The sequence below is a fragment of the Glycine soja genome, chromosome 14, assembly GCF_004193775.1.
Source record: "Glycine soja cultivar W05 chromosome 14, ASM419377v2, whole genome shotgun sequence".
Taxonomy (NCBI): Eukaryota; Viridiplantae; Streptophyta; class Magnoliopsida; order Fabales; family Fabaceae; genus Glycine; species Glycine soja.
The window spans coordinates 3,286,473-3,309,036 of NC_041015.1; the positions used below are offsets into that span (position 1 = coordinate 3,286,473).

Genomic DNA, 22,564 nt, shown 5'->3' on the forward strand with positions numbered 1-22,564 from the left:
AAATCCAGTTTACCTCCACTTTTATCCACTCCACCAGATCCTCCACTTCGACCCTTGAATGTGAAGAGGATTGCTCATGCTAAAATGCAATTGAGAAGGAAAAATGATTGTGTTATTTCTGTGATGAGAAGTTCTCTTTTAATCATAGATGTCCTAATAGACAATTTTTGTTATTGCAAATTAAAGATGATAATAAGGATCCTATTAGTACAACTGTATCTCAGGGCGTTCAGGAAGATGAGATAGTAGAACCTGAAGATCATCATTTGTCTTTCAGTGCTTTGAAAGGTGGTAGGAGAGTTGGTACTATTAGATTCATAGCTTATATTGAAAAGTTATCCGTGACTGTGTTGATTGATGGTGACAGTTTTGATAATTTTTTGCAGCCAAGGGTAGCCAAGTTTTTAAAATTACCTGTGGAACCAGCAACTCAAGTTACAGTAATGGTTGACAATGGTTATTATATGTCTATTGAAGGATTGGTTAAGCAATTGAAGATCCAGGCTCAAGGCAATACTTTTCAGTTACCAATATTTTTGCTTCTTATTTCTGGCGCTGATCTCAATCTAGGAGCTATAGTTGGTTGAAGAGTATTAGCTCTCAAATTGTTGATTATGATGCTTAATTTTCAACTGAAGTTTTTGTGGAAGGGTAAATTTACTACGTACTTTACAAGGAGATTGTGAAGTGGTACCTTAGCAAGCTCAATTACATCATATTTTATTGGTCCAAATATTTACCAATATCGTTTTAACTTTTAAATTAATGAAAGCCTCCCAAAGGTGCCGGCTTTTAAATGTTTGAGGATAAACAATTTGTTTAACTTTGGGGTACGATATTATCATCATTAATTTTATTAAATAATAAATTAAATAGATAAACAAATTACTTTAATAAAGAAAGATATTTTTATTAATATAACATGTCAAACTTCAAATTTTAATTGAGACGGAAAAAGATTACAATAATTTTTAAATATAGTTTATAAAAACATTTTTATCTTATATAGTTTATGATTTAAAATTAAAAGTTAAAACAAATTTTAATTAGAATTAATTAGATTTAAGTATTTGTATTGAAAAGAGATAAAATTATAAAAATATTTTAAAAAAAGTTAGATACTAAATGCAAAAAAAAGCTACGTAACTTAATGTAAAATTAAAGAGAATAATTCATAAAAATACTATATCATTTAATAGAAGAACTCGAATTATAATACATAAACAGATTAATTACACCAAGAGTTGTAAATTGTTTATTAAACATAACTCGAATTATAGTTCATAAATTGTTTACTAAAATTGTCTTTTATTTTATTTATTTTTACTTTTACGAAGAGAAATATTTAAATGTATTTCTTCAAAATTTTATGTTATAACTCTAGTTTTCTTTTTCTTTTTCACAAAATCAGTTAATAAATTAATATTAATATTTAAAAGTTTAGTGTATCTATTAAATTTTTTTTGTCACTATCTTAGTTCTCCAATGATTTTAAGATTAAATTAATATTTAAAAGTTTAGTGTATCATCCGTAAAAAAAATAAAAAAATCTGTCGCTAAGTTAATTCCTCAATTTTTTATGTAACTACTTTTCTCATTTATTTTTTTATTTCTCCAGTTCGTTTTTTTTAATGAAGAGTAACATGTTTGATAATTGTTTAATAGAAACTTGTAAAGCGAATGACAAATAGTCAAATAGTACTGTGTAGTAGTAGTATGTATGGAGCATAATTATAAGCGTGAACAAGGGTTGCTCGCTTTCTTATTCCCATTTGTTGGGTCATGACAAACTCACTGATTGACCCCGTTTTAATATTAGCTCGTACTATGGCAGGATTGACATACAAGTGGTGGCTAATAAGTTTGTCTTTAATTTGTAGATTAGAATCAAAGTTTTTGAGCCAATATCATCGCATGGGATGACCACTCATTTTGAAATTTATCATCATCACATTTTTTTTTCTTATTTGTAAACAACATGAAATACATCACTCGAGTCAAGAGAGATGAGATTTGTTACACAAAAGGACAGAAGTTAAAATTACAGAAAACATTCAAACACACACAAAAGAACCATATTAAACTAAACTATTTCCTTCCCCTATGATTTGTCCTTTTCACTCTTCATTAATTAAGCACACCTTCAACAAGTCTCGCGAGCGATTACGGTTTTCCAGTCATGAAAACATTATATCCCAAAAGCATTCCAAATACCAACCCACATGCAAATCCTACCGCTACAGCTTTCCAGCCAAATCCTGATTCTGCATGCTGAAATGTTGAATGTGGTGGCCAATCTTCATCCTTATTGCAGGATTTTGACAAAGGGAATCCACATAGCATTGGATTTCCACCATAGGAATCATTTCCAAATGTGTTAAATTGTCCACCTGTAGGTATGATACCCTGAAACTGGTTTTGTGAAAGGTTCAACATAGCCAGAAAATTCAAATTGATCAAAGCCACTGGAATCTCTCCTTTCAACTGGTTCCACGAGAGGTCCAACCATTCCAAATTTCTTAAATAACCCAAGGATCGTGGAATGGTACCATTGATTGCATTGTGCGAAAGGTTAAGCCCTTTAAGAAAATGCAATTGTCCAATGACTTTCAGAAGTTCTCCTTCAAACATATTATTTGATAAATCAATGGTTGTGAAAATAGTTAATATCCTCTCGAGCTCCATGTATCGACCTTTCATTACAACCACGATTGAATCATTATAGAAACCTTGGTTACCCATATATTTCAAACCAGTTTGGTTGTCATTCACACTAACCATTCCTTGAAAGTTCTTGATGTATGATGCTGGCAAGGGTCCACTAAAATTGTTATTTGACACATCAAAAATTCTCAGCCTGGGAAATGAATGCTTGGCACCGAAACAAGTGATGACACCATGAAACTTATTTGATCGCAAACTGAGTACCTGTAACTCCTGGAGGCTTTCTAGCCAATGGGGAAATGTATCCTCTATGTTATTGTCTGCCAGGTCCAAAACTTCCAAATTTGTGCAGTGGGCCAAACACCGAGGTAATTGTCCGTCCAATTGGTTGCCATTCAACTTTATAGTCTCCAATGCATTTCCCTTAGAAAAGTTCGCAGGTATGTTTCCGTAAAGGTTGTTCTTTTGCAAATCCAATGCCCAAAGAGAAGGAAATGTTCCGAGACATTGTGGAATGTGGCCTGTCAAGTTGTTTTGAGCCAAGTTGAGTATTTTGAGGGAGCTTGCATTGCACATTGCTGAAGGAATGGGGCCTGTCAAGTTGTTATGAGCCAAGTTGAGTATATAGAGGGAGCTTGCATTGCACATTGCTGAAGGAATGTTCCCGGTCAGCTCATTATTTGAGACTAAAAAGTATCGAATGCCATTGGGTGGAATTGGGAGATCTCCTTGCAACTTGTTGAAACTGAGGTCAATATAACCAATGTTATTCCAGGAGTGCAAGAGCTTCTCATGAAACCACTGGGGAATGCTTCCACGAATGCTGTTATGAGAAAGATCTAGTTGGAGAAGATTTTGAAGTGGTGCTATGAATTTAGGGAAACTATTAATATTACAGGAAGATAAATTTAAGTATATAAGGTTGGGGGATAAGAAATAGTCAGCGATACTATCAAAGTTAATAGATAGAAGACTATTGTGAGAAAGTTCGAGGTCAAATAGATTTTTGAACTTTGAAAATTGATGAAAAGATGACTACTCAAGTTAGTTGATGACAACCTCAAAATAGTAAGATTTTGGAGTTCAAATATTGAATTTGAAAAATTACCTTGCAGTTTGTTATTAGAGAAGATCAAGTATTCCAAAGAATAAGATGAGAATTCACCAATGGACCCCGTGAGGTGGTTGTGGCTAAGATCCAACCATAACAAGGAAGGCAAAGAATAACACCAATATGGAATGGGGCCAACTAATTTATTAAACGATAGATCTATACTGGAGAGTTGAGTTAGATTAAACAATGATGAGGGAATCAGTCCATCAAAATTGCAACTGTCTAGAAATAGTGTGTTAAGAGACTCCAAATGGGCAATGGAATCGGGAATGTTTCCCGAGAAAGCAGTATCAGAGAGATCCAAGTAGCTCAGTGGAGTACTCCAGTTGGACTTTGGAAGTTCACCTCCCAGGTCTTTATTAAAACTCAAATCTAGTATTTGAAGATTGGGTAAAGAGAGGATGTCACTCGATAGATTCCCTTGCAATTCGGTGTCAAAGAGAGTAAGAGAGATGAGAGAGGAAGACAGATTGGTTAGCAATGACAAAGAGCTGTCTCCGATAGAAGACATGTCCACGCGTTCTAAAGAAAGCTCTCTTAAATTAGTTGCGTTTTGAATGAGTTTGTTCCATGTGTATGGATCAACTCTCATTCTCTAGTCACCACCGAGTTGAAGTGACAGTAATTTGGACAAATGAGAGATTGTGGATGGAATGTCACCACTGATTTGAGAGGATAACAAATTTAGATGCATGAGATTGACGAGATCACCAATTGCAGAATATAATGAAGAGCCTGAAAAATCATTATAGGCTAGGTTTAGTTGTTGAAGGTGTCTTAGGCTGAAGATGGTGCTGTTGGGATGGAGTTGACCTTGAAGATTACTGCAGCTAAGGTCAAGACCAATCACGTGGCCTGAGATGGTGTCGCACGTGACCCCATCCCACTCACAACAATCTGTTCCGTTTTTCCATGATTCTGTCTTTGAAGAATAAGAGTTATCATAAAGTGAAGTGTTGAGAGTAAATGAGTTTTTGAAAAGTAGTAAGGCATAGGTGTCATGGTGGTTGCAGAAAAAGGAAGAGGAAGAAGAAGCTAAGATGAAGTATGGGAGTAGAAGCCAGAAAAGAATGTAATTGATATTCATCCTTTAACAGAAGAACAAAACTAGAGAGGATTGCATATGGATACAAACAATTCTATTCACTAACTTCTATTTATAGCCTACGCTGCTTCTCGGGCTTTCATTTCGATTCAACTCTTTGCTAGCTTCTTCTTCCTTTATTTTTTCTCTTTTAGATATTAATATAATAATATATTTGTAAATCATTATCAAAATAATTTTCTGTTATTTGGATAATTTTTTATATTGCCAACAATTAAAAAGTCTAAATATTTATATGTTATCACACTACTTTTTTTTTTCAAAAAATCAGTTAAAAATTATCTCTTAAGATCTCACTACTATTTATATATTTATGAACCAAAAAATTGAGTTGAAATAATTAACTGTAATTATAAATTGTATAATTTATCATTCAAAATTATAAAACTCTACAAATAAAACATAAGTTATCCTTAAAAAAAATATAATGAAATTAAAATATGTAATATATATTATATAATAAATTGTCTATTTACAAGATGATAAATTCATAAAAAGATTTTTTAGAAAAAACATTCTTAACACAATTTCTCACAAAATACACCAATAAAATTTATAAAAAAAATATAAATACAAATATAATTAAATTATAAAGAAATAGAAGATAAAATAAATTCATGTGTTTGATAAAACTTGCATTGCAAATTTACAAGAAGATTAAATCATGAATTATTAGAAACCGCGTAAATGTGTTGTCATTGCATGGAAATGGAGTATTTCCACAGTCTTTAAACAAAGTCCGCAGTGTATCCCGCTTTTCCTTTAAACGTTTGTTCTCTTATATATGTGTGTGTGTGTGATTATTTGGAGTGTTATTCTAAATAAAATTTTGGTGGTGGTGTACAATAATTTTTTATCATGCTAAATGCAGTTCTTTGATGGTGGACTGGTGGTCCTTTGATATAAAAAAAATTAGGATGTTAGCTGTACTCAAAGAACTTCTATTCCCAAGTTAATTAGTAGAGTTTGAGTCTCAATGTAATAACTTACTCGTGTGCCTTTAAGAATTTATAGAATTCTTTTTTTCTCTTCAATTTTTATTATGTTAACTAAATCCCTTTTATTGAGGTTGAGTAGATTTTTACAGATCATGTTAACCTTTAATTAGAATAATTAATAAATTTTTGTTTGAAGTTTGAAGTATTTACATATCATTAATTTTGTGTACTCATGTATGATACTAAAGAGGATAAAATGATTTTAAAAAAAACATATAGTATGTATAAATAAAAATAATAAATGTTCTCATTATTAATAATAATAAATAATCAATTTTATTAAATAAAAAATTATAGAGATAAATAAATTACTTGAATCTAGACACGTCATTTTATTAAAATAGTATGTCAAATTTGAAAATTTAATTGAGAGGAACAAATATTATAATAATTTTTAATTATATTTCATAAAAAACATCTTTGATTTTATTGTTAATCGATGTGAGACTTCAATTATTTTCAATAAATTCAAACAAAATGTAACCAAAATATCATCATCTTGAGGTCAGGGACGTGGTTGCAGTCATTAATTGTGGACTCTAGAATAAAAAAAATTGAGGGTAAGCGGAATTTGGGAAGGAAAATGGAGAAACATTAGATTAGATTGTTGGCATCCATGTTTGGCTCTGCATTGCTGTCTGTTTAGATCTTTTATTGTTTGGAGAGAGGAAAGTAGACTTATACTCTACATCTTCCCTGTCCCCTTCTGGATCATTTCTTCTTTTCATTGCTTCTTCTGCCCCGAGCCATTTTCATTTTCTGTTCAAACTAAGTAAGATGTTTAGCAGAAAGAGGAAGAAGAAGGAAGAGAAAGAAGAAGGAAGAAAAAGTATGGGAGTAGAAGCCAGCAAAGACTGTTATTGATATTCATCCTTTAAACTGAAGAACAAAAATAGAGGATTTTGGATAAAAAGCAATTCAATTCACAAACTTCAATTTATAGCCTACGCTCCTTCAAATGGTTTCATTATTTATTTGTTCCTTTATTTATTTTTACCTTTATTTTTTTCTCTTGTTATAAAATTAATTATTATATCTGTTATTTTCTTTTTATTCAATTAAGAAATATTTTTACTTTTTTAATATTTAGTGAATGTTTAATTTTATTAAATTGATATTAATATAATAATATATTTGTAAATCATTATCAAAATAATTTTCTGTTATTTGAATAATTTTTTATATAACCAACAATTAAAAATTATAAATATTTATAAGTTATCGCGCTAGTTTTCTTTTTCAAAAAATCAGTTAAAAATCATCTTTTAAGATTTATTCATCATCACCTTAGTTCTCCAATAATTTTATGACTACATTAATATTTTTAAAGTTTAATCTATCATCCGTAAAAAAAAAAAAAAAAGTTGGTCTAGTATCAATCAAGTTAATTCCTTAATATTTTGTTATTTATCTAGTTCGTATTTTTTAATGACAAGTAACATGTTCGATAATTTTTTAATAGAAACTTGTAAAATGATTATATTTTATTTTTATACTTTGGATCACAATTATATTGAGCCGGCACCAAAAGTAAAAAACAAAGAGCAACCATTTTTTAATATTTTATTTTTGCTAAAACATAATTGACACATATTATTTTTATCTTTATTTTTCTTCCTATCACATTACGTACGTCACTTAATATATATATTAGCTTAACCAAAACTAATAAAGTAAAATTTTATTATTAGCTTAACTAATATTTTATTATTCTTCTATCTACTCCTGTCAGTGTAGGCTCAAGTTTGAAACGGAACTAGCTCAAAAGAAAGTTAAAAAGCAATGAGCACTCAATGTCACATCCAAGACCAAGACGCTATAATCATAAAGTAAACAGCGTTTTATGTACGTAGGAGACGTCACAATGCATTAATAGTTACTTGTAATTTTTCTTTGACAGATACAAGATGCTTCATACAACTTGCATTGTAAAGTTACAGGAACATTAAATCATGAATTATTAGAACAATCGAAAGTCTAACCATGTAAATGCCTTGTCATTGCCAAAATGAGAATTATGGTGGAGACTTGAAGGATGACCGTTTGTATGGAAATGGAGCATTTCCACAGTCTTTAAAGGACCAAGTCTGTAGTGTGTCCCGTTTTTCCTTCAAACGTTTGTTCCTTCGTGTGTGTTGGGGAGTAGAAACGTAAGATGCTGCTTGACCACTACCACCTAGATTTAATATATTATTAATTATTTACTTTAAATTTTAATAAATATAAGTATTGAAGGTTGGATAAGATGTATACTCATCGGTACTATCAAAGTTAATAGAGAGAAAAGTTTTGTGAGAAAGATCGAGGTAATTCAGATTTTTGAACTTTAAAAATTGATGGAATTCCAGATGATCACTCAAGTCAGTTTGGTGACAAACTCAAATAGTTAAGATTTTGGAGTTCAAATATTGAATTTGGAAAATTACCTTATAGTTTGTTATTAGAAAGTAACAAGTATTCCAAAGAATAAGATGAGAATTCACCTAGGTTGTTGCTATGCTCCAACTATAACAAGGAAAGCAAAGAAAATTCCGTATTTATTAATTTTCTTTGCAAAACATCTTCTATAATATTTTCAAATACAAATAATTCGAATCTAATCTGACTTGAGGTAATAAACTTAAATGATTTCAGCTATTGATAAACACCAGCTTATAGTTTGTAGAACTGGGGTCAGAGCATTTCTTTCGTGAAGAGTGCGTAAGCACTCTCAAAACTAGTGTGTAACTTGGTGACATTTTGCTAAATATGATACGCCTATCATATAGACACTACTCTCTGCAAAACAAAAAACTGGAGCCAATTGCTTCTTTCTTCCTTTTAATGATTGGTGGTTTGTTACACACATCCACGAGATTATAATCATGTTATACTAATTGATAACAGTTAAATATGAGTTATTTTGATGATAAAAATATATTAAAAATATCTTTAAAAATATTTATTTAGCAGTTATTTTTTATTTAAATATTAAGATTTGTTATTTTTCTTATTTATTGCGTGCATATATGATTGCAAGCAAAACAAATTCAAAAAATATCAAAAAGAAAGATTTTTAGCATTAAGCCCAAGTCCACTACAATAATTATAAGAAGGGAGTCAAGTCAAGCAGAACAAAACACCACAGTCTTAGGGGTTTCATCTACTTATCTTTTTCTGCTTTTATCTTGCATTATTCGTCTTTATATATTGTTAGACTTCTAAATCAGATTTAAAGAAAATATGCATGCATTGCTTTTAGGGGTTAGACACTCGAAAGATGGTAACTTCTAACAGAACAAAAAGATTTCATAAGAAAGTCATTACTAGGAATAGAATGATAATTTTATGCCTATGCTTGAGTCTTTGCAAAGGAATTTGGAAGATAGATAAATAAAATAGGCTTGTCATACTGAGGAATCAGGGACAAGTAATTGAATAGATGTGGGTATAATAGAATCACCTAAATTGATAAAGAAAAACCATAAACTCATACATAGGCCAAGCCAAGTTCCAACCTTATCATATTCTGATTTTATTTTATTTTTATCTTTTACTTTTCTTATCTTTTCTTATCTTTATCTCAATTTTTTATTTTTTTATCTTCTACTTTTATTTTCTTATTTTCTTTATCTTCTATCTTTATCATATTTTTATTTAAATCTTTTATTTTCGGAAGATGGTAACTTATAATAGAACAAAAAGATTTCATAAGAAAGTCATTACTAGGAATAGAATGATAATTTTATGCCTATGCATTTTATTTGTTGAGTCTTTGCAAAGGAATTTGGAAGATAGATAAATAAAATAGACTTGTCATCCTGAGGAATCATGGACAAGTAATTGAATAGGTGTGGGTATAATAGAATCACCTGAATTGATAAAGAAAAACCATAAACTCATACATAGGCCAAGCCAAGTTCCAACCTTATCATATTCTGATTTTATTTTATTTTTATCTTCTATTTTTATCTTTTACTTTTCTTATCTTTTCTTATCTTTATCTCAATTTTTTATTTTTTTTATCTTCTACTTTTATTTTCTTATTTTCTTTATCTTCTATCTTTATCATATTTTTATTTAAATCTTTTATTTTCATCTTTAAATCTTTATCTTATCTACTATATTTTCTTATCTTTATTTTAAATTCTTTATCTATTGCTTTTAAATTGGATTTGCATTAATCTAAATACAAAACATAGTCTATGTGGATTCGACACTTCTGAGTATTTTGATACACTTACCAATGAGTTAACAAGTTTTTGGCGCCATTGTCGGGGACTTTATTTTTTGTACTTGATTATTTGCATATTCTAATTTTAAAGCAATTAATTTCCACTTTTTTTTTATTTTACTTTCTTTTTTTTTTCAAAAAAAAAAAAAAACTTTTTCTTATGAGTCTATGCTTGCAGGGTGAAACCTCAGAAGAACTTGATCCATGGGACACATTTCAAAGATGGAAGATATTTATAAGAGGTGGATTGAGTATCTTGACAGTCACAAAATGTTGTAAGATATTTCAAAGTTGAAGATATTTATAGTGGTTTGTTTTTAATTTTAATCCATATAAAAAAAATGTTGTAAGTTTTGTAGAAATTTTAGTCCAAAAACGTTCTCTTGTGTTGGCAATAGGAACCAAGACTTAACATATATAAAACTTATAGTCTTCTAGTGTATGGACTAAACTTAAAATGATAGACAACTATATAGACCAAATAAATAGTTTAACTTCGAAAATATTAGACTGAACAAATTGATTCGGAGAGTAACGAGCATATCTAAGAATAAGATCATCAAACATAAACGACTATCTATCACTACCCCAGCTTCCCGTATTACTACCATAGCTTCCCGTGTGTCTATTAGTTTCATAGAACTCAGAAGCAAGAATCATTGAGCCCACTCCTGCATTCATTCTATCAAGACAAAAGCACATCCTGAATCTGTTCAAATCAATGGTCGAATGTCAATACTGAGTTATCAAATGCACATCATATAGAATTCTAGGAGAATCAGCTTGTGTAAAATTGTAAAAACAATTCTTGGAAAGAAACACTATCATTTTCAGAATCGTACAAATAGAAATGTAGAGTGGTGTAGTCTGATCTGATCATTACCTACAGAAACTAATCATATCATAATACGTAAAGAGAACTTAAAATTGGTCAGGTCAGTTTACCTGCTTGAAACTAAAATATTCTATACATCAATTTTGTAAAAAAAAAAAAATAAGGATTGATAATTGGTGCATATAAGCAAACATTAGACTGCCTCAGTCACTATGCTTTCAACTTTCCACTCATACCACGTTTGGGCCAAATACAAGTGACAGCATTCTTCTTCGCTGCAACTGAACACTGATCACTCCGACCACTTTTATTGCTCAGCTCTGTCTGGAGTTTCCGTCGCCTCATTCTGTTGTCTAATCGTATTCCTCTTAATGCACGGGCTCTCCGTTCAATTTCCAAAGCTTCTGTGAAATTCCAGATCCTGACAACACCTTCTTCACCTCCACAGACAATTCGTTCAGCTCCTATATCCACAGAGAAAAGATTGCTCTTAAATCCGTGCAACATCCTCTGTGGAGGCTCTACTATGTCTCCACCCAAATGCTTTACCTTTGAGACTCTCTTCCCCAGAGCTCGCTTGCTAATCTTCAACAGCTTTCTCACATCAATTAGAGCCAGCTTGCCATCACTTGATGCGGAAACAAGCCATGGAAACTCAAAGGCAAGAGAATACACAACAGCTGAGTGAGGAACAGATTTAGTAAATAAGTTGGTTTTCTATATTTTAGGAGTAAGTCAGTTTTAATGGATTAGCTTAGTCAATAAGTGGTTTCTATCTTTAAGGAACAAGTTAGTTTTAATATTCTGTTTTGCTAATATCTTGTTATCTAATTAGTTTATCTTTTGCTATTTATTGTATCGCTGCTGAGAACAATTTGAATTAGAACAGAATAATTTTATTTCCTCCGCATACGTATTATCTCTCTTTTCTCCTCTGTTTTTTATAATTTCCTCCACAAAACCAACAATTGATATCGAGAGCCTTATTCTTACGGGACTTGTACCATGGAAGGTGAAGTAAGTTTTTCCCACATAACTCTTCCAATCTTTGATGGAGAGAATTATGATCTTTGGGAAGTGAAAATGTAATCCTACATGGAGTCTTTGGATTTGTGGGATGCTGTGGAAGAGGATTATGAAATATATCCGCTGCATGAAAATCTCACCATGGCCCAAATTAAAAATCACAAGGAAAGAAAGATGAAGAAGGCAAAGGCGAGGTCATGTTTGTTCACTGGTGTTTCACAAATGATATTTATCAAAATCATGACTCTTAAATCACCCAAAGAAATTTGGGATTATCTGAAAGAGAAATACACTGGAGATGATAGAATACGAAGCATGCAAGTGCTGAATTTAAGGAGGGAATTTGAGCTTCAAATGATGGAAGAGTCAAAGACAATCAAAGAATACTCAAACAAATTGTTGGGTATTGTCACCAAGATAAAGTTGTTGGGAAGTAATTTTGCTGATTCGAGAATTGTAGAGAAAATTTTGGTAACGGTGTCGAAGAGGTATGAAGCATCTATAGCTTCATTGGAGAACACAAAGGATCTGTCGAAAATCACATTGGCAGAAGTGCTACATGCCCTGCAAGCACAAGAGCAGCGAAGGTTGATGAGACAAGATCGTGTTGTCGAAGGTGCTTTGCCCGCCAAGCATCATGAAGTTGATGAAAACAAAAAGGATTTTTTCAAGAAGAATCAACCAGCAAGCAACGAAAACAGTGCAAACAACCAAAACAAAGATAAGGATAAAAAGAAAAATTATCCACCTTGTCACCATTGTGACAAAAAAGGTCATGCACCTTTCAGATGTTGGAGGAGACCAGATGCAAAATGTAACAAGTGCAACCAGATAGGGCATGAAGCGGTGATCTGCCCCAACAAAAATCACCATGATGAGGGAGCTCAGATTGCTAATCAAGACGAGGAGGACCAACTGTTTGTGGCCACATGCTTCTTGAGTAGTGAATCAAGTGAAAGTTGGTTGATTGATAGTGGTTGTACGAACCACATAACAAATGATAAGACTCTATTCAAGGATTTGAAGCCAACTAATGTCTCAAAGGTCAGAATTGGGAATGGTGGCTATATTCCAATAAAAGGAAAAGGAACTGTTGTAATTTCAACGTGTTCAGGTATCAAATTAATATCAGATGTTCTTTATGTACCTAACATTGACCAAAACTTGCTAAGTGCAGGTCAGTTGATTAAAAAGGGATTTAAAGTGTCCTTTGAACATCAACATTGCTTTATCTATGACATTGTTGGCTGGGCCGGGAAGGTCTAAGGGTTAAAATGAAAGGTAAAAGCTTTTCATTTGATCCAGTAGAGGAGGAGCATACAACCTATTTCACTCAAGTCACACCCACGGAACTCTAGCACAAGAGACTTGGTCATTGCCATCTTGAAAGAATGCTAAACATGAAAAAGGAAATATGCAAAAGAAAATTTGAAGAAGTTTCAAATGGAGGAATGCAAGTCTGTTAGCACACCAATGAATCAAAAGGAGAAGTTCAGCAAGGAAGAAGGTGTTGATAACATTGATGAAGTATATTATGGGAGCTTGATTGGATGTCTAATATATCTCACTACAACAAGGCCAAACATTCTATTTTCTCAAAAGAACGAAACTGGAATTTTTGTTGACAATCTAGTAGCCATTGCTATTGCAAACAATCCTGTGTGTCATGGGAAGACTAAACATTTCAATATCAAGGTCTATTATTTGATAAAGATGCAACAAAGTGGAGAAGTGAACTTAATTTAATGCAAGTCTAAAGATCAACTGACTGATATGTTTACAAAGTCACTACCTATCAACAAACTTGAACTCTTAAGACAAAGAATTGGAGTTTGCAGTTCCAAAAGCAAGGAGGAGTGTTGAAGATATACTTTTGTAACTACATAATATTTTATTTTTCAGTTTTTAAAATAGGATTTAGTAAATAAGTTGATTTCCTATATTTTAGGAGTAAGTCAGTTTTAATGGATTAGCTTAGTCAATAAGTGGTTCTTATATTTAAGGAACAAGTTAGTTTTAATATTCTATTTTGCTAATATCTTGTTATCTAATTAGTTTATCTTTTGCTATTTATTATATCACTGCTGAGGACAATTTGAATTATAATATAATAATTTTATTTCCTCCACATACATATTATCTCTCTTTTCTCCTCTGTTTTTTTATAATTTCCTCCACAAAACCAACAGAACCCAAACAGCAACATGCCAAGCTTTAGACTCATAGCCATCATTAACAATGTCATACATGTGAATTGCACCGTCTTCACCTCCAGTAAAAAGGAAGTCCCCTGTATGGCTCTGTGCCAAAGCATAAGTATTACCAACATGAGCTTCAGGATGTCCATACAACACATCAATACTATATCGTCCCATAAAAGTCTTACTCCTAAACTCCCTTTTCCACAAAAAGTTCCCTCCATGACTTATCATCATCCACAACACCTGAACCCACAGCCAAGGAAGCTGCCGGAAGTCCCCACCTTTCATACTTATATTATCATGTTTGGAGTTGAATTGTCATCTTTATTGTTCTTAGTTACATAGTCAATGTGATATTCATAATTGTAATAAAATTCAAACAAGTATTGTATTAATTTTTTATTTATTAAACAAAATATATTAATCACAATATCAAATTGCAATCAATAAATTTACGAATAACTCATGAATGTTCAACATTTGGTTCTACTTTTAAAGCATATCTATCTGATCAGATTATATTTTACTACTTTCCTCGATGACCATTTGCATCCTTTTTCTCGAATTTTTATCAAGCATGCAACAAAACAATGTATGGTACTAAACATCCTCCTCTTCTTTTATTTAAAACTATCAATAAATAAATATGACATCAAACGTTCGATTATATTAAGCATACTCTTCTATTTTTCTGATCAGAAATCTGGAATGAAAAAAAATAGTAAAAAAAAACAAGGAGTTTGTGACTGAGAAAATAATTAATCACAGCCTCCAAAGCATAATAGGAAGATATATAAAACAAAAAAATGTTGATGGCAGCAAAGTATAATAGGTTTTTTACTAGTTAAAAGTCAAAGCAAAATCTTTGCAATACTGTCTCGTTTGTTTGCAACGTGATATTGTTCTAACAAGGAACCTTCAAATTTTGTGTAGCAAGAATTTGGTTTATTCATTCATCTCGATCATATATGATCAGAGTTAATTAAGATACTTAGCACTTCTGGACCCGTGATTCTGTGTTGTCATGTACTAAACGGACAAAGCAGAATAAATAAGAGTGAAGTTACTAACATTTTCTAAAAAGTCAAAAGTGTCAAATTAATCAAGAATGTATATTTTCACAATTTTAAATTGACGACCGCTTCACAATTTAGTGTGTTTAGATATACATTCACAAAATTTAATTTTAAAAGATTTTAATCTTATAAAATTAATTTTGTAAAAATAGAGTTTGAAATAAAATAATTTATGTTTAATTTTTTCCATCTAAAAAGTAATAGCAATATAATTAATATTTTCTGAATAGTTTAAAGTTCATATAATTAATGGATATAATTCCGAAAAGGGAGGAGGGTAGTACCTTTGAAATTACATACTAAACATAAATTAGGTTAAACATGGTTTCATCTACCGCAAAAGCAATTCTAAGGTGGGTAGGTGCAAATTTTGGTTTGGACTTTGGAGAGAAAAACATCATCAAGTGATGATCATAAATTTTTTTGTCAAATATGCTATGTTAAAAACCAAAAACTAGTCAATAGAAGCTATTGATGTTTGTTGGATTGAGAAAACGTATATTTCAAACATGCATTATTAAAACCTTCTGGGTTTTTTTTTTTTTTTTTTAAAAATTTAGATGGTGACAAACAAATAACTGAGGGTGACCTGCAAACACGATAATACCAAACTAGGCCGGTAGCTTCACATGGAAGAGAAAATGTAGCTGTCCTTAATTAGTTCATTAGTCTCCACCAAACCATTATAGATCCACTCATATTATAAGTCATTTCCTTCAACATGCACCCCATTAATATCAATATTAATATTGTATAATAGTATATAATAATAATTCATTATCACATTTATCTTTGACCCAAAATTTGCACTTATATTTCATAGGTCAGCTCCCAACTCTTTGCTGCACTTAGGCTTCTAACTTGGTGCATTGACTCACCATCTTTGCTTTGAATCGCCATGGAAGATAAACTAGCAACAACTAGTGAAGGACAACCCATAAGATGTAAAGGTGTGCCATGCCATGATTCATGAAAAACAAAAAAGTTTATATGCTCTTTTTTATTATGTCAAATAGCTTTTTAGCGCTGTTCGAAGTTGATATTTATGTTTCATATGAATAAAAGGTACTACCTGTTCTTCTTTATTTGCAAACTGTAGCTGCGATTTGTCGCAAGCCAGGTTCTCCATTGAGTATTGAGGAGATCATTGTGGCACCACCAATGCCTCATGAAGCTCGGATTCGTGTTATATGCACTTCTCTTTGTCACAGCGATGTTACTTTTTGGAAAATGGAGGTTATTACCATCATTTTCTTTCTCTTTGAATGATTTAAAACATTTTTCTTAGTCAATGTCTTCCCTTTACCGTTTTTTATTTACTTTCATACTCTTTCTTTTGATCTAGATATTTTTCTTTTCTTAAAAGTCTTAGTGGAACTTCTTATTGAATTTTTTAAGATTTTTTTGTTGTTGTTGTGTTTGAAGGTCCCTCCTGCAATTTGTCCAAGAATTTTGGGTCATGAGGCTGTTGGGTGAGTGAGTGTTTGCCTTTCACTCTTTTTAGTTTTATAATTTTATTTACTGGATCATATTATTCATTCCTAAGGAAAAAGAAATCCACTGTTTATTAATACCCTGTTTGTATTGTATCTTTCTGTATCAACATAAACTTTTGCGCTTTACTTTTTAGATAGGTAGAGTAAACTTTTGTGCTTTAATATATATATGTTTGGTCAAACTTTATGTGGTTCTTACTCCCTAGTCATTACAGATGTCGTTTCTACAGACATCAGTTGCATTAAGTTTGTGGTTCTTACTCCCTATGTGCAATTTCTTTTACTTAATCTTTTTTAGTCTATGCTCTTTGTCCCCTCTATTAATATATGTAAAACTAGTAATTAGTAATGATTATGTAAAAATAATAATGACATAACATAATAGCAATACCAAGTTCTGGGGATGCTTCTTTTTAGTAAATTTCATCTGCAATTATTATCAACATGAACGGAATACGGACGAGTTTGTCACACATGAGATCGAGTTCAAGGATATCAGTAAAACTTTTGATTTATTGATTGATGGACTGTGTCTTCGAGAGTTGAAATACATCACTTGATAATATTGAGAGTTGAAATTTCATTACACAAACAAAGAAGATAAAAATTACAAAAAAGAAATAAAATACATACATACTGATATAAACACACATATAATACAGAACCATATTAAACTAATGCATTCCTTGTCAGTTTGCATGGATTCTGTTATTTGTTCTTTTCACTCCTGAAATATGCACTCCTTCAACAAGTCTCGCAAGCAATGGTGGTTTCCCAGTCATGAAAACATTATATCCCAAAAGCATTCCAAATACCAGCCCACATGCAAACCCCACTGCTACAGATTTCCAGCCAAATCCTGATTCTTCATGGTGAAATGTTGAATGTGGTGGCCAATCTTCATCCTTATTGCAGGATTTTGACAAAGGGAATCCACATAGCATTGGATTTCCAGCATAGGAATCATTTCCAAATGTGTTAAACTGTCCACCTGTAGGTATGATACCCTCAAACTGGTTTTGTGAAAGGTTCAACACAGCTAGAAAATTCAAATTGATCAAAGCCACAGGAATCTCTCCTTTCAACTGGTTCCACGAGAGGTCCAACCATTCCAAATTTCTTAAATTACCAAAGGATCGTGGGATGGTACCAGTGATTGCATTGTGCGAAAGGTTAAGCCCTATGAGAGAATGCAATTCTCCAATGACTTTCGGAAGTTCTCCTTCAAACATATTATTTGATAAATCAATGGTTGTGAAAGCAAAAAATATCCTCACCAGCTCCATGTAATGACCTTTCATTACAACCACTACAGAATCATTATATAAATTGCTGGTAGTACCCGTATTTTTCAAACCAATCGAACCAGTTTGGCTGACATTCACATTCATCATTTCTTGAAAGTTCTTGATGTATGATGTTGGCAAAGGCCCACTAAAATTGTTATTTGAGACGTCAAAAATTCTCAGCCTGAGAAACGGATGCTTGGCTCCGTAACAAGTGATGACACCATGAAACTTATTTGATCGCAAACTGAGTACCTGTAACTCTTGCAGGCTTTCTAGCCAATGGGGAAATGTATCCTCTATGTTATTGTCTGCCAGGTCCAAAACTTCCAGATTTGTGCAGTGGGCCAAAGACCGAGGTAATGGTCCATCCAATTGGTTGCCATTCAACTTTATAGTCTCCAATGCATTTCCCTTAGAAAAGTTCCCAGGTATGTTGCCGGAAAGGTTGTTCTTTTGCAAATCCAATGTCCAAAGAGAAGGAAATGTTCCCAGACATTGTGGAATGGGGCCTGCCAAGTTGTTATGAGCCAAGTTGAGTATATTGAGGGAGCTTACATTGCACATTGCTGAAGGAAAGTTCCCTGTCAGCTCATTATTTGAGACTAAAAAGTATTCAATTCCATTGGGTGGAATTGGGAGATCTCCTTGCAGCTTGTTGAAACTGAGATCAATAAAAGCAATGTTCTTCCAGGAGTGTAGGAGCTTCTCATGAAACCACTGGGGAATGCTTCCACGAATAATGTTATGAGAAAGATCTAGTTGGAGAAGATTTTGAAGTGGTGCTAAGAATTTAGGGAAACTATTAATATTACAGGAAGATAAATATAAAAATTGAAGGTTCGGTAAGATGTAGTCAGCGGTACTATCAAAGTTAATAGAGAGAAGACTGTTGTAAGAAAGATTAAGGCAATATAGATTTTTTAACTTTGAAAATTGATGAAAGTCCAGATGACCACTCAAGTCAGTTGATGACAAACTCAAGAAAGTAAGATTTTGGAATTGAAATATTGAATTTGGAAAATTACCTTGCAGTTTGTTATTAGAGAGTGACAAGTATTCCAAAGAATAAGATGAGAATTCACCAATTGACCCCGTGAGGTGGTTGTCGCTAAGATCTAAAATGGATAGTTGAGTTAGATTAAACAATGATGAGGGAACCAGTCCATCAAAATTGCAATTCTCCAAAGCTAGTATGTTAAGAGACTTCAAATGGCCAATGGAATCGGGAATGTTTCCCGAGAAAGCAGTATAAGAGAGACCCAACTGCCTTAGTGGAGTACTCCAGTTGGACTTTGGAAGTTCACCTCCCAGGTTATTATTAGGACCGAAAGATAGTTTTTGAAGATTGGGTAAACAGAGGATGTCACTCGATAGATTCCCTTGCAATCTGGTGTCTCTAAGTGTAAGGGAGATCAAAGAGGAAGACAGATTGGTTAGCAATGACAAAGAGCTCTCTCTGATAGAAGACATGTCCACGCCATCTAAATAAAGCTCTCTTAAATTAGTTGCGTTTTGAATGAGCTTTTTCCAAGTGTATCGATCAACTCTCATTCTCGGGTAGTTGGGATCTCCAAATGTCAAGTAGAGGCAACCGAGATCAAGAGACAGTAATTTGGACAAGTGAGAGATTGTGGAGGGAATGTCACCACTGATTTGAGAGTATGACAAATTAAGATGCATGAGATTGAGGAGATCACCAATTGTAGAATATAATGAAGAGCCTGAAAAATCATTATAGGCTAGGTTTAGTTGTTGAAGGTGTCTTAGGCTGAAGATGGTGCTGTTGGGATGGAGTTGACCTTGAAGATTACTGCAGCTAAGGTCAAGCCCAATCACGTGGCCTGAGATGATGTCGCACGTGACCCCATCCCACTCACAACAATCTGTGCCGTTTTTCCATGATTCTGTCTTTGAAGAAAAAGAGCAATAAACATGAAGCCAAGGAAAATGATCAACAAACCAATAATAATGATGTGAAGTGTTGAGAGCAAGTGAGTTTTTGAAAAGTAGCAAGGCAGAACTGTCATGATGGTTGCAGAAAGAGAAAGAAGAAGAAGGAAGAGAAAGAAGGAAGATAAAGTAGGGGAGTAGAAGCCAGCAAAGACTGTTATTGATATTCATCCTTTAAACTGAATAACAAAAATGGAGGATTTTGGATAAAAGCAATTCAATTCACAAACTTCAATTTATAGCCTACGCTCCTTCAAAGGATTTCACTATTTATTTGTTCCTTTATTTATTTTTACCTTTATTTTTTTTCTCTTGTTATAAAATTAATTATTATATCTGTTATTTTCTTTTTATTCAATTAAGAAATATTTTTACTTTTTTAATATTTAATGAATGTTTAATTTTATTCAATTGATATTAATATAATAATATATTTGTAAATCATTATCAAAATAATTTTCTGTTATTTGGATAATTTTTTATATAGCCAACAATTAAAAATTATAAATATTTATAAGTTATCGCGCTAGTTTTCTTTTTCAAAAAATCAGTTAAAAATTATCTTGTAAGATTTCTTCATCATCACCTTTGTTCTCCAATAATTTTATGACTATATTAATATTTTAAAAGTTTAATCTATCATCCGTAAAAAAAAAAAAAAAAAAAGCTTAGTCTAGTATCAATCAAGTTAATTCCTCAATATTTTGTTATTTATCTAGTTCGTATTTTTTTTTTAATGACAAGTAACATTTTTATAATTCTTTAATAAAAACTTGTAAAATGATTATATTTTATTTTTATACTTTGGATCACAATTATATTGAGCGGGCACCATAAGTAAAAAACAAAGAGCAACCATTTTTTAATATATATATATATATATATATATATATATATATATATATATATTTTGCTAAATCATAATTGACACTTATTATTTTTATCTTTATTTTTCTTCCTATCACAATTCGTACGTCACTTAATATGTATATTAGCTTAACCAAAACTAATAAAGAAAAATTTTCTTATTAGCTTAACTAATATTTTAGGTTTAATTACCCATTTGGTCTTTATAGTTTTCAAACTTATCCAATTTAGTCATAACTTTTTTAACACCGTTAGAAGATTATTGTCAAGACCTTAAGTTTTCATCGCTCTTCTCGCACAGCACCGCAAAACTCCCTCGGCATTTTCAATTCATCTCACTTTCGGCCACTCAAAACTGATTGTGATTTGCTTCAACCAAAGGTTGACCCATGTCGTCCATTGTTGCAACCAACTGAAAATCCAGACGTGTTCTTCTTTAATAAAGGATGAAGGTAGGTTAAGGTTAAGGTTGATTTATTGTAAAACCCAGAGGTCATCAAGGTTGATTTATTGCGAGTGTGGAAGGAGGTTAAGGTTGTTTATGTCATGAACTGAAAGGAATTTGGGACAGATTCTGTACATGTGCAGTGCGAGGTGTCGTGCGAGATGCCATGTGAGGTGCTGTGCGAGGTGTCGTGCGAGGTGCGCTGCTAGGTGCCATGCAAGGTATCGTACGGTGCAAGGTGCGGTGCTAGGTGCCATACGAGGTGTTGTGCCATGCGAAAACACACCTGAGCGTTTTACGTGCAAGTGAGAGTTCTGAGTGGATTTTGACAACAATCTTCCAACAGTGTTAAACAATTTTAACGGTAATTAAAAGGTAAACTAGAGGGACTAAAAAAACCACTTATTAATTATAGAAATTAAATTTGATAAGTTTGGAAATTATAGGGGACCAAATGGGTAATTAAACTAATATTGTATTATTCTTCTATCTACCCATGTCATTGTAGGCTCAAGTTTGAAACGGAACTAGCTCAAAAGAAAGTTAAAAAGCAATGAGCACTCAATATCACGTCCAAGACAAAGACGCTATAGTCATAAAGTAAACAGCGTTTTATGTACGTAGGAGACGTCACAATGCATTATTAGTTACTTGTAATTTTTCTTTGACAGATACAAGATGCTTCATACAACTTGCATTGTAAAGTTACAGGAACATTAAGTCATGAATTATTAGAACAATCGAAAGTCTAACCATGTAAATGCCTTGTCATTGTCAAAATGAGAATTATGGTTGAGACTTGAGGGATGACCGTTTGTATGGAAATGGAGCATTTCCACGGTCTTTAAAGGACAAGTCTGCAGTGTGTCCCGTTTTTCCTTCAAACGTTTGTTCCTTTGTGTGTGTTGGGGAGTAGAAACGTATGATGCTGCTTGACCATTACCACCTAGATTTAATATATTATTAATTATTTATTTTTAAATTTTAATAATTATAAGTATTGAAGGTTGGATAAGATGTATAGTCATCGGTACTGTCAAAGTTAACAGAGAGAAACCTATTATGAGAAAGATCGAGAAAATTTAGATTTTGAACATTGAAAATTGATGGAATTCCAGATGACCACTCAAGTCAGTTTGGTACAAACTCAAATAGTTAAGATTTTGGAATTCAAATATTAAATTTGAAAAATTACCTTCCAGTTTGATATTAGAAAGTAACAAGTATTCAAAAGAATAAGATGGGAATTCACCAAGGTTGTTGCTATGCTCCAACTCTAACAAGG

At 32.2% G+C, this 22,564-nt stretch overlaps 1 protein-coding gene and 2 pseudogenes across 1 annotated transcript; 1 reads left to right on the forward strand and 2 right to left on the reverse strand.

The window, feature by feature from the left end:
* Positions 1 to 1,948: 1,948 nt before the first annotated feature.
* Positions 1,949 to 4,953, reverse strand: LOC114385112 (annotated as a pseudogene).
* Positions 1,949 to 20,154, reverse strand: LOC114385108 (annotated as a pseudogene).
* On the forward strand, positions 15,991 to 22,184 carry LOC114385113 (alcohol dehydrogenase-like 7). Its single transcript, XM_028345084.1, has 4 exons — positions 15,991 to 16,182; positions 16,332 to 16,468; positions 16,658 to 16,704; positions 21,788 to 22,184. Exons 1-4 carry the CDS (start codon positions 16,131 to 16,133, stop codon positions 21,834 to 21,836), a joined length of 285 nt encoding a protein of 94 aa, XP_028200885.1. The 5' UTR covers positions 15,991 to 16,130; the 3' UTR covers positions 21,837 to 22,184.
* The last annotated feature ends 380 nt before the right edge of the window (positions 22,185 to 22,564 follow it).